The sequence below is a fragment of the Lemur catta genome, chromosome 12 (assembly GCF_020740605.2).
Source record: "Lemur catta isolate mLemCat1 chromosome 12, mLemCat1.pri, whole genome shotgun sequence".
Lineage (NCBI taxonomy): Eukaryota > Metazoa > Chordata > Mammalia > Primates > Lemuridae > Lemur > Lemur catta.
In genome coordinates this window covers 6,832,347-6,845,769 of record NC_059139.1, presented here as the reverse complement: position 1 = coordinate 6,845,769, position 13,423 = coordinate 6,832,347, and the positions used below count along the sequence as shown (strand labels likewise).

The 13,423-nt window shown below is 46.6% G+C and overlaps 1 protein-coding gene across 1 annotated transcript in view; it reads left to right on the top strand.

The window, feature by feature from the left end:
- The first annotated feature begins 11,109 nt into the window (after positions 1–11,109).
- The window catches only part of LOC123648477 (death associated protein), a 63,925-nt gene continuing 61,611 nt past the window's right edge, over positions 11,110–13,423 (top strand). Inside the window, exon 1 of the mRNA XM_045566309.1 lies at positions 11,110–11,306. Coding sequence (XP_045422265.1) covers positions 11,252–11,306 — 55 coding nt within the window. The 5' untranslated portion in view covers positions 11,110–11,251. The remainder of the gene's footprint in view (positions 11,307–13,423) is intronic.

Below are 13,423 nucleotides of genomic sequence, written 5' to 3'. Positions count from 1 at the left end.
CCTCCAGAGGATTGGTGTACATAAACTCTAAGAAAGCTGGAAGTTTATCTTCATGTTCTAGAAAAGTGCCTGGCATAAGGGAGGTGCTCAAAAATGTTTTGTTGAATAAAAGAAAGGCTATGCAATCTATAAATCCCTTCCTAGCCTTGAGATTTCTAGATTTGCCCTCAGGATCTAGTAGCCAACCTGCCCCGGGATTGTTGGAACAGGAAGCAAACTCCGGGACGGAGGCTCAGGGTCAGTGCACATCTACCAGGACAATCCCACTTGAACAGATGATAACGACAGAGCTCCCTTCAGTCCCTAAGCGACTGGAACAGCAACTGCTTGCTGCTTGGAACCTCAAGGACCACTCAGCTCTCCAGGCACCTAAGTGAAAGCTGGAGAAGAGCCTAGGGCTATTGACCGAGAGAGCCCAGAGTGACCAAGGCTCCAGTGGGACCAGAGAAACTTTGGTATCAGAAAAGCCAGCAAGGTAGTTGGGTGGGTGTGCAGGGGGAGCAGGTGAGGGGACCACATCTGCTTGTTGTGTAATGGATCCACTAGAGAGGAGGCGACCTAAGTATCCATCGACAGACCAACGGATCCAGAAAATGTGGTGTCTGCACATGGAATACTATTTAGCCCTACAAAAAAAGGAAAGCCTGTCATTTGCCACAACATGGATGAACCTGGAAGAAATTATGCTAAGTGAAATGAGCCAGGCAGAGAAAGACAAATGCTGCATAATTCCACTTACATGAGGAATCTAACACAGTTAAACTTATAGAAATAGAGAGTAAAATGGTGGTTTGCCAGAGGCTGGGGAAGAGGGAAATGGGAAGTTGCTGTTCAACAGACAGAAAGTATCAGTTAAGCGAGATGAATACATTCTACAGATCCGCTACACGACATCGCGCCTGTGGTTAACAATACTGTCCTGTGCACTTAGCCGTTTGTTGAGAGAGTAGAGCTCACATTAAGTGCTCTTTCCACAGTAACAAAGAAGAATCCACGATAGGTGCTGCTTTTTATTTATGTGCTGTTTGCAAGTTAGCAAGGAGGAAAACTAGATGCTGAGGTCTGAAAGTCTTCTGACTAGCAACAAAATTTGTGTAAGATATAATCTGTGGTGATGAGCTAATTAAGTACAAGGCCAGTGAGGTCATTTTGCAGCTTAAGTCATCAACAAATAGGCACAATTTATGAACACTATTCCCTACAAGGGGTAGGTTTAGGAACTGACGCAATTCTCTTAAGCATGTTTTACAACTTGGAGTTATATGAGGTGTGGGGTTAAGGGGGTACATTCCTGATGGGAAGAGACGGGCTCTGGGGCAAAACTCTTGGATAACAGGAGTGTTTTTACCTCTTAGCATGAAATTTCAGAAGAGCCTGACAGGGAGGGTCAGTAACTTATGCTAGATAACAGAGCATAGTGACATTACCATGGCGTGAGAATTTCTAGCCTGATTCTCCAGTTGACAAGGCTTCTTGCTGAGCTCACTGGGTTATAAATGTTCTCTCCCCCTCTGCTTCCTTAGCAGCACCCGGGAAGGTCATGTACAGCAAAGCACCTGAGTTAAAGGAGGTCGAGCCCAAGAATGCCGCAGGCTCTCAGAGTCGGATTCTGCAGGGAGAGGCGGGAGAGCGGGAAGGCAGAGCTGCGTGTGCCAGGCAGGGTTCTCCAGAGAAACAGAACCAACAAGGGTGTGCGCGTGTGCAAAGAGAGACAGCGAGACACAGAGAGCATTTTATTTTAAGGAACTGGCTCGTGAGACTGGAGGCTGCAGTCAGTCTCTTTCCTAATAAGGCCTTCAGCCGATTGGATGAGGCCCACCCACAAGCTGCAGAGCAATCTGCTTTACTCAGAACGTTAATTTTATCTAAGAAACACCTTCACAGAACGTCTAGAATAGCATTTGACTCAAATGTCTGGGTGCCATGGCCCAGCCAAGCTGACACGTACAATGAACCATCGCATCAAGTCTCCCTCCGGCAGCGTCCTAGGGAGGCTGTGTGGCTGGTCCTTGCAGAGTTTCCTGGCTTTCCTCCTTTTGGAGCCCAGCCTGCATTCTGCAATAATTCCAATAAAAACTCAGAGTTTGTTTCTCTTTCTGAAAAAGAAAGAAAAGAGAAAGGAATAACAACATTATTAAGTGGTAAAGGAACAGCAAATAAGCCAAGCCCAAACTCAGCCTGGCCCAGCGTGTTATTCCCCCACACTTGTGCTGAGCGATGTCGTATCAAGCTACACCTTTCCCTCACCTTGCGTGGAATGCTTAAGCGCACCTTTTCCTTATCCGAACGCCCCGTGGTTCTTTGTCAAGGCGATGAATAGTCATGTTGCAAGTCTCCAGTGAGCTGCTGAAATTGTATATTTTCTTTTATTTCCTCCATGTCCAAAGGTAGTTTATTAATTTGTGTCAGGGACAAGCTCCTGAATGGGGCCCCAGAGGGTCCCTCCAAACCTGAAGAATGGCTTTGGGAATTGTTCTGATCTGGATTAACAGCAATCGTATTTCCCCAGCTCGGAACTTTTCTAAAATTGAGCGAGAACAGAACTGGCTTTTCTGCAAATGCACCGAGGACTGGGATCCAACAGAAGTCATTATTTACAGCATTCCCTGGACTGCAAAGTCACACAGATACTTCAGCCTGAACGGAACAATTAATCAATTATAGGAAATCAGTTGCTGAGAAGAAAAACGGTTTAAAAAGAAACCCAGTAGTTTTAGCAAGAAAAACAGGCTTTAAATTTGTTAGGGAAATTACTTGCCTTCTCCAACTGCAGAATAGTGAGGGAGAATAAAGCTGAAATGAGAGGAGCCCAGAGGAATCTTCCAGACTCATGCCCAGGTATATGCTTGTTCATATAGATTCAGCAATTATAATATCAGGAAACTTTAAGGTTATGATACAAAGAATTTAGTCCACGTTCACATTGATTGCTAAAGAGCTGAATTCACCAATAAATTAACTTAAATCTTATAAAATACCATGCTTAAAAATCCCTTCTATTAGCAAGGTGATCAGGTTAAAATTTTCAGTAATAAGTCATATTGACAGCATGTACCCCTAATATAACATGATGGAAAAGGCACTGTGGTCTTCCTTCCAAAAACCTGTAACTCCTGTTTAACAATGAGAAAAACATGAAACAGGAATTGAGGGACAATCTACAAAATGAGATAGTTAAAAAGAATCGCTATCTATTTTTTTCTGGAAGTCTGGAGGGATGTACAATAGAATATCGTAAGTGGTCAACTCTGTGTGCTGGTAGGATTGTTCAGAAGTGGTGACTTGCTTTTTCCTTCGGACATTACTCTGTTATTTAGGTTTTCCAAAGTGTATTGTTTTTATATTTTTAAAAAAGGTATTCGTAAGAAGTACTTTTTCTTGAAAGTAGTCAAAACATGTATATGGCCTGTTGAGAAAAGGCACAACATGCAGCTTTGGAGGAAAAATAAGCCAACGGCTTCCTGGCTGAGATCTTTTGCCATTCCTCACTTAAAAGCCTGTGAAAACAGCTCTTTTGAAAAGTGGTGTCATTAACACTGTCAAAACTTCGAGAGTGTCCAACCTACCTTTATGGAGGCAAACAGCGCAGCAGGAGGGCTGAGTGGATCCAGAAATGGCCTGGTGCACGGAGGCCCAGATGGTAGGGGCTGCTGCTGTCCCTCCCACCTGAAGGGGCTGGCCCAGCGCCCGTGAATCTGCCCAGAGGAGGAGAGCCCGAGTCCCTCTGCTGCCCCAGGCCATGGCGGGGGTGATGCCAGCTGGCTTGCAGCCCCAGCCTATGCAGAGCTAACATCCCCACTGCCCACAGGGTGGTGGTGGTTTTACTAGTCCAAGTCTTTTGTAATTCTTCATCTTAAATCAATGAATGTCTAAGGAGTGACATAAACCAGCAGTCCTCAAAGAGCGGTCTGGGGACCCCTAGAGGTTCCCTAGATGCATTCAGGGGGTCTGGAAGGTCAAAACCACATTTATGATAATACTAAGATGTTCTTTGCTGTTTCCCACTCTCATTCTCTTCCAGTGCACAGTGGAGTTTTTCAGGGGCTGCGTGACGGGCTATGGCAAGAAACTGAATGCAGAAGCAGAAACAAGAGTCCAGCTGCCTCTGTCAGCCACACTTAAGGCAGCCCCTCCTGGCCCTGCACCAGCTTTCCACGCACAGCCTGCCCTCACGTCAGCCTGGAAGAATCACGGTTTGGGGACCGAGGGCTGCAGCCTCCCCCGCTCCCTGTGCTTCTCCTCGCCTGGTGTCCCTGTGGACGCCGGCCTCCTGTCTCCTGTCAGTGGAAAGGCTCACGTCCATACCCTCTGTCCACAAAATCTTCTCACCGTCACCCACAGACCAGCAGGAATCTCTTACTGTTCTAGAACATTCATCGTGCTCTGCTGTGTAGTATTTGTTTACTTTGCTGTTTCTCTAAAATCTCTAACAATGTGTTTTGAGTAGACTTGTGTTTAATCCTTTAAAGTTTACAAAGCATTTTCTACATACTGTCACATATACTCCTCATAAACATTCTAGAGCTGTTCGTTATCGTCCCCATTTTAAAGCAAGGGTGGGAGGCTTGGAGAGAATGAAGTTTTCCCGAGGTGACACAAGTGACGTGTGGTCAGACTGGGTCTCAAACCTGGGGCTCCAGACTTCCAGGGTCTCACGGGCCTGAAAAGGCAGGGGTGACCCCTTACTGCCCTTCTGCTATTTGTCTCTCACTTAATGTGACATTCTCACACCTGAAGAACATTTTGAAAGGTTTGGGGGCATTTTTTAAAGGTAAAAGGGTAAAATAATGTCCTGAGTCGCTGAATCCTGGATAGATTCTTTTTTTTTTCCTCCTAATATGATGAATGTATTTGAGAATAAGCAAAAAGAAGGGTTATAATCTGAGAAGCACAGCTATGGCAGGACACAGGCACATCCAAACAGGGGAGGGTAAAGGGAAGCTTTTATTGACAAAACAGAGAAGTTCATGTAAGCTGCTCAGAAACAGAGTTCACAGGTTCCAGAGGATCAAAGAGCGAGTTGGCATCAGTTCAGTGGGGACGCTGTTACCGGGCAAGTGTTCTGTCGAGGGCGTCTTATCTGATTTGCTGCAGTCCCAGAGCATGTCTAGTGATAAACCTTGTTAGAGAAATCATGCATACGTAGAAAGGGGCAAGCTGTGTAAAGCATGAGACACACGAAGGACGTGAGAGAATTTCTTGTGGGATTATTTCTAAAAGTCTTTGAAACAGTTTTTATCTTCAGACATGCAAGTGTGAACTCTCTTTTGTGCTCTCCGGGCCTCAATGTGTCTGGGTCTGACTAGTGACTTCATCCTGGTATCTGCAACTTTCAGTGCTTAGCCAATCCTGCATGGCTTCTTTAAAAAAAAAAAAAAAAAGTAACAAAAATATGTTGCTCTTCGATTTCAAATTTCAGGCTCCCCTGAGATTATTTTACCTTGCTGAAAGCCTCTTTATTCTTGATGTCTTTGTCATGTTTATTTTTTATACTTATAGCAGTTCATATACCCTTATAAGAAATTTTATACAAGGAGATAAATGCTAAGGCATAACATTAAATAACTATTGGCATCCCCAAGTAAGATAGGTATTATTGCCTCCAATATAGAACTGTGATCACAGAATGTATAAGTAGCTTGTACAAGGTCAAATAATGACTCAGTGGAAAAGCCAGAAATAAAATTATCCTTACTCCTCCCTCCATTTCTCTGCTAAAATACATTTTTCATAAATAACTTACAGCATTTGAAATTCTGTAGGAAATCTGTATTCATGGTTGTATTACTCTCATTTTTGCAGTTTCTATTTTCTAACTTCCAAATACAGATAAGAGGAATATTTTACCAAGGTTCAGGCCAGATATTTTTTCTTCAAATATCCTTAACTGAAGCATAATCTCACATGTGACATATGTATGTGTGTGTATTAAATAAGTTATATTTAAATTAATACTATTTAAAGCCTACGTGACATAATTTAATAAGAAATATCCTGGATGTTACAAAGCAAAGTCAAGAATGACTGCTGCCCTCCCTTTATGAGCAAAATCAACAATGGAAGAGCAAGTCTGTGTCACTGTCTTAGTCTGTTTTGTGCTGCTGTAACAGAATACCTGAGGCCGGGTGATTCACAAAGGATGGAGATTTATATTTTACAGTTCTGGAGGCTGAGAGGTCCAAGCTCAAGGGTCCTGCATCTAGCAAGGGTCTTCGTGCTGCATCATCTCATGGCAGAAGGAGGAAGGACAAGAGAGCACAGGAAAGAGGAGGAAAGAGGACTGAACTCACCCTGTGATCAGGAGCCCAATGCCTCGATAACTAACCCAATCCTGCAATGACAGCACCGATCCATTCATGAGAACAGAACCCTCATGACCTAACAACTTCTTAAAGGTTTCATCTCTCAACACCATTGCATTGGGGATTAAGTTTCAAACCCATGAACTTTGGGGGACACGTTCAAACCACAGCAGTAGTGAATAAGAATATAAAAATTCTCCTCCATCAGACAATAGCATAAGCAGACAGAAAATAGGAACCAGCCTGGAATAAAAAAGCAATGTTCATCGAACTGATTGATATGTGAGGTTATTTTAATATGCCCTGGGACAATTCGTGTATTTCATGAATGCTGATTTTAAAACACTCCCTTTGCAGTCACAACTGTACATTCTCTAGTATATGATGGCTCACAAAGCACTTTCAAAGGTACAACCAGTACAGTGGCAAGAGCTGGGCTCTCTTGGGTCTTCCACGCTAGCTACCAATCCTTATGCTTGGCCCTGCACAGGTTCAGCTTCTCCACCAAAAAGGGCAGAGAACTCTGTGTGTCTCAGGATCCTGTGGGGAGTAAATGGGGTAACACAGAGCTGTACAAGTGTAATCACATTTAGTCAAAGCCCTGAATTCTCACGACATCCCTGAGCGAGGTATAAGCATTCATAGCTCTGACCTGTAGATAAGGAAAGTGAGGCTCAGAAATGTTTAGTGATGTAACCATGGTTACTAAATATCTATGTGGGGAAGAGAACCTGCATTTTCTGTTTTTTCTTCGAATACTTTTTTCAGTGCTCACAGCATTCTCATTAAGTAGCAGCTTTGATTCAGCACCATTTGGGACTAGAAAACAACCTATTTAGAGAAGAGGGGGAAATGGCTCCCAAAATTCTATTTAGAAGCCAGCCTACAGTGTGGGGAAATGGGATTGGGGCTTAGAAAATCCAGCTTTGAGTTCTAGCTTGTACTCACCAGAGTTGTGTCCCACATAGTCCAACGATCCTTCTCTTCTCCATTTTGTTCATTGTTTTTCTTGGTAAAATGGGTTAACCTGCCATACTCCTGCAGTTATTGTGAGATTCAAGAAAGATTGCTCATTCTACAGTTCGAGTATCTTTTTATGTATGCACATCTGCATAGAAAGCTTCCAGTGGTTGATGCCTGGCATTTGTCCTCAACATAGAGGACTAGTGGGGCTACACATAGCCATTTATGCACACACACGTTGACACACACATGCACACACACACATACATGCACACATGTGCACACACAAAGTGCTCATGAGTGGAAGTAAATGTCAGAAAAGATGAATGGCCATGTACTATCTATATACTATGTATATTTTTCATTCTCTGAGTAGTTCTCATTGGCTACTCTTTATCTAGGTAACAGTTGTGAGAAATTAAATGTATTTATGTTCCAGAATTATGGGGAGGAAATATCTACTGAGTGTTTCTGCTGCCCACCATGGTTTCAGGTGCTGGGAATACAGCAGTGGGCAAGATGGACAAGGTGTCTCCCCTCATGGAGAAAGACAATAAACAAGCAGACAGATAGATGAGGAATTTCAGATGAGGAGGAAGTGCTATGAAGAAAGTAAAACAAAGTGGTGTGCCAGGGCTGGCTTCTTCAGGTTTGATGCTCAAGGTAGTCTTTGCAAGAACAACTGACTTCAGAATAAGAAGGAGTCAACCATGCAAGGATCTGGAGTAGATGATTCCCAGTGGTGGGGGTGGCTAATGCTAAGGCCCAAGGGACAGAACTGGCTTGTTCCACTAGAGGAGCACCAAGAAGGCCAGTGTGGCCAGAAGAGCCAAGAGGGATGAGCTCAGCTGGGCAGGACATGCACCATGCAGGGTGTGGATGGCCATACATGCTGGGGGTTGCATTAGGCTGCCCATAAAGACAGCAGCCACAGGGACTTCATCTAATAGTGGTTTATTTTCCATACAACAAAACAGTCTGGAGAAGGAGTGCACAGCTCGGAAGAGTCTACAAGGACCCTCAAAATCTCATGTGCCTTTGACCTTTCTGCTCTGCCACCTTTAGCATATGGCTTTCATGCCTTTAGTTGCCTCATGGTTGCAATATGATTGTTCTACCTTCTGCCTTCTATATGAATTCAAGTTGTTAGAAACAATGAAGTCACCAACAGGAAAGGCCATCCTCATGTTAAGAATCCACATTTCCCCAGAAATCCCCCCAATAGATTCCCACTTACATTTCAATGGTCAGAACTGTGTCATTTGACCACCCCTAGCTGCAATGGAGGCTGAAATAGAAGCTTTTTTTTTTTTCTCAAGCTAAGTTAATTACCCTCTTCAACAACAGTATTTCCTTCAGTAGGAATGCTATCGAGTAGACAGATTACTCCACACTGTAACTAGTAGCTTGGATTCTATTTTAGACGGGAAACTATTTGTGGGTAGGTGGGTGAATCCGGAGTTCTGCTTTGAACATGTGAAATTAGTACTTGGCTATCACAGCAGAGAGTCCCAAAGTAGTGCTGGAGAACAGGTCACAGGCAAAGGCCTCAGAACAGCCCAGTGGTGTCTGGGGCCACCAGGGCCCCTAGGAAACTCTGTTTCCTCCTCTGAAGCCTCCTTTTTTTTTAAACCCCAGGGTTCCCTGCCAGTGCCATTTATTATTCAGTCTAAGATGTCATTGCTTATAACATGCAACTTTATGTACCAATAAGGGGGGAAATGCTGCCAATTAAATTACAATACAATGTTTTCTTTCAACCTAAAATTGTCAGTTTTTACTTTTGAGAAATAGTTCTTTTGACTTATTAAGACATGATTTTTTAATCATATAGCACTTTTACACATACACAAAAAGGAAAATATTCATAAAATTAATTGGTTAGGTATTCTTAAACCTCTCCATTCAGAATCCAAGTCAGATTCTTCTCAGTCTGTTCCATCAAGAGTAAGTGATACAGTGTCTCTTAAAAGAGTGCTGTACTAGCCAGGAATGGTGGCTCCCAAAGTGCTGTAATCCTAGCACTTTGGGAGGCTGAGGCAGGAGGATTGCTTGAGGCTAAGAGTTCGAAACTGGCCTGAGCAAGAGCGAGACCCCATTTCTACAAAAAATAGGAAAAAAAAATTAGACAGGCGTGGTGGTGTGTGCCTGTAGTCCCAGCTACTCAGGAGGCTGAGGCAGGAGGATCTCTTGAGCCCAGGAGTTTGATGTTGCAATGAGCTCTGATAAGCCACTGCACTCTAGCCTGGGGGACAGAGTGAGAGCCTGTCTCAAAAAAAAAAAAAAGTGCTCTACTACTGATTTCAGGATTTTCTTCTAAGTTGCTGGCACCCATATGCAAGTTTTGATGTGAATGCAAGAGAATGACAACTATATCATGACTGTTGTCTGACCAACAGCTATCCTGTTATTAGGGTGTTAAAATGTGTGTATGTGTTGGGGAGGGGGTAGTACAAGATCAATATATGGTATGTGCATTTCTATGTGCACCGCCATGCACAAAAAGTTGGGCAGCACTGAGTTAGACATCAAGGTGGAGAAGACAAGGAGGTGGTGGGATGTGAATCTAGGGTTCAGTGGAGTGGCAGAGATAGAAAAATGGGTTTGCAGATTTGGCATCCATAACCAGGGATGATAGTCATCTGCACCGGGCTGCATGTGAGCATTTAAGGAAAGTCTGGATGGAGAAGAGGGCCAATGCTGAGCCTTGGGATACTCAAATGTTTAGAAACCTAGAGGCAGAGGAACCAGCCAAGCAAACTGAGTGAGCTGCCAGGGTGGCCCGAGACCTGGATGGCAGGGCAGTGATGGGGCATCTCCAAAGCTAAGGAGGAGAAGAATGGCCAGTTTTATTAAATGCCGCTGAGACGTCAAGTAGAATTAAAGTGGAAGAATGACCACTCGATTTAGCACACAGAGGTCATGAGTGACCTCATCAAAAGGACTTTCCGTGGTTAGGGGCAGCCACGCCAGAGCTAGATGAAAACCAGATAAAGGAATGAGAAGGGGCGAAGTGCCCAACCTCTCTGAACAGTTCTGTTGTCAAAGGCAGAAGTACAGACAAGAGAGGTGGTGATGCTTCCTTTTCTGAAGACACTGGGCATGTCTGAACGCCAATCTGGCAAGGGGCGACTGACGGCTGCCGCTGCAGAGCGCTGGGGAAGGCGAGAGGGGGCGATGCGGAGCACAAGAGCCACGGGTGGGCTTTGGAGGAATCAAGGGTCACCGCAACAGAAAGGCGACGGCAGAGGGCACGGGCACAGAAGCCACCGTCCCAGATCTCGGGCCAGGATTCCCAGCGCTCCCCTCAGCGCTGTTCTCACAAGTCCCTGCTCTCCCCGGGCGCCGGCTCGCTGCCCTCTGGGGCCTCGTTCCCGCACGTCATCGGGCGCGGCAGTGCGACAGGGGCGAGGCCGCTCAGCAGGCGGCCCCTTCCCGCCGAGGCCCTCGGCCCCCGCACGCGCACCGCAGCGGCTCCGCTACCCGCCGTCGTCACGGTCTGACGGGGGGCTCGGCTGAGCGAGTTCCGGGCATGAGCCAATCTCATGCTGGGCCCTTTCTAACCTCCACCGCCTCCCCGTGCCCCCTGCCTGCCTGGTCCCCTCCTCTTCTAACCCCAAACGGCCCGCCCTCGCTCTCCTCCCCCTCTCAGCCCTCCGCCACAGCCTCAACGTGGCGCTGCCGACTGCGCATGCTCAACTCCCGGGACGCGCGGGTCCGACGGGGCGGGCGGACCGTAGTGACGTCACGCGCACGCCGCGGGTGGGCCAGGCCGCGCCACGTTGGCGCGCGGCAGCCACGCCCCTTCCCCAGCGGCGTTGGTGGCTCGTCGACCTGCGCGGCCCCCGCGCTTCACACGCGCGCGCGCGCGTGCGCGCCGCTCGCTCGCAGCCTCCCCGGCGCTCACAGGCGCGCTGGCACGCGCACTCCCGCCGGGTCCGAGAGCCGCGCCACCGCGCCCCGGTCCGTCCGAGCCCAGACGCACCATGTCTTCGCCTCCCAAAGAGAAAGTGGAGACGAGAGCTGGACACCTGCCGGCCGGTACTGACTCGTTTGCACTTTCTCTCCTCGCGCGGGGCCGAGGGCGGGCTCAAACCCGCGGCCGCCGGGGCTCGGGGCGCCGGGCGGGGCTCCCCTGGGGGCCGGGCCGGGGTCCCGGTGCCCCGACGGCCGCGCGCAGGGGCGCCTCGGTCCGCCGCAGCGCCGGGTCTGCCGCGACCCCTGCGGGACCCGCCGCGGCCTGGGCGCGCCCACGCGGGGCTCGGGTTCGGCTCCGTCCCGCGCGGGAGGACGCGTGGCTGTGTCCAGCGCCAAGCGCGGCGTGCGGGTAGGAGTTGCGTGCGGATTAGGGTCACTTGAGGAAGCCCAGTTGCACAACTTTTTAAAAACAACTTCTGGCGGTTAGTATTTACTTAGAATGTACAAATTAAAAAAAAAAACAGTAACAGAAACAATTAAAAGCCAGTGTTCTTACTATCACGGCGATGATTAATTACAAGCTGACAGCATTTCATACTGATAGAGGAACCAAAGGAGCGGAAATTTTATCATTAATCACTCAATGTGACTTCTTTTTACCCCCAGTTTCTTTCGCATCCAGATGTTTCTTAGAAGTGCTTTTTCATTTCTTAAGCAAATCTTAAACTTCTGCGGCAGGAAAGCTAAATCCAGGGAAGAGCCATCTTTCTGAGAACACAGGAATCCAAGCAGCCTTTATGTTATGCCGCCTCCCCTCTCTGGGCACAGTTCCCGCTTGCACTTTGGACTCTGTCCCGCCGGGGCAATTTCCACTGCTCTTCTCCTTCCCTGTGACACGGGATCCATATGGAAGGGTCCTGGTGAGAAGATCAAAGGCCTTGGGTCCCAGAGACCACGTTACCTGGATGTGTGGGGTTCTTTGGTCTTTATTGCACACGTTATCGTATTAACTCGGGCTTGTAACAGAAACCTTGGAGAAACGTGGCTGCTTTGTGTGGCACATTTTTGCCATCTCCTTGTTAGCGAAGATTCCCATTATGTCCATCTGCAGGGCGCAAATTCTCTGCCTCAGCACAGTGAATAGGATGAGTTCTTTAAATATGTTGCATTCCTGAGTCACCAATGTTTTTCACTGGTGACAGAGGCTTTCAGCAACCAAACTAATTGGCAATAGGAAAAAAAATGGCTAATTGATGCCAGAGGACTTAAGAGGCATGGGGTTTTAGAAAAATTGTTCTACGGTAAGAGAAAATAGGCTTTGGGGACTTTTGTGTTGCATTGGTTAAAAAACAAAGTACCTTAAAGGGACTTCCTTTAAGGATAACACTGACCTTTGATTCTACTCAGGGGGTCCCTGCCCACCTTAGGGAGGAGCAAGCACCTTTATTTATACTCACTGCAGGCCTGTCTCCAGGACCATGCAGCAGCAGTCTGTCTACGGAAGTTGCATTAAAGTGTATCTGTTGCAATGATACCAAATCAAAGTACGGTAATTAAATTGCATATAGTGATATATCCATATGGAGATTTTTAACATCAGAGGTATAAACTGTACATATTAACCCCCTGGGAGAAATTTCATGCTGGACTCTGATTTCTTTGAATTGTAAAGTAAACAGCTAGGCTTTGTGAATTACAAATTAAATGGCTTATTTACGCCTAAGACCAGAGGAGGCAACTTATTTGTGCTGGTGTAGCTGTGAACTTGGGTTCTAAGTTTTGAGGCGTCAGTTCACACTACTCTAGGGCTCAGTTTTCCTTGTTTTTGAAGTTCAAGGTTTGGGCCAATCATGCTAGAGCTGCATTGCTTCCATCTTTCCTCTCCAGGATCAGAGCCCCCAGGGCAGTTAATCCTACAGGTAAATTTAAGTGACTTCAGGGCAGCTACTTTAGTCTTTAGAGTCCTGAAACTAGCAAGAGCTCCTTAGGGAGGCTGTCATTGCATCCAGCATGTTCCAAGGCCGGTCAGACTTGGCCAGAGTTGGAGGCACCGCTCTGCAGCATCCCTCAGATGCGCCTCCCTCCCTGTGTTACAGAGGACCCTGTGTGAAAGCCTTTTTTGGCAGGCAGCTCACAGTGTTCTTGTTTAGTCTGACGTTGCCAGAGAGTAAGCAGTTCTGCAGAGTAGATGTTAAAAAAAAAAAGGCAACCCACTATAATAAAAGATAATCATCAAGGAT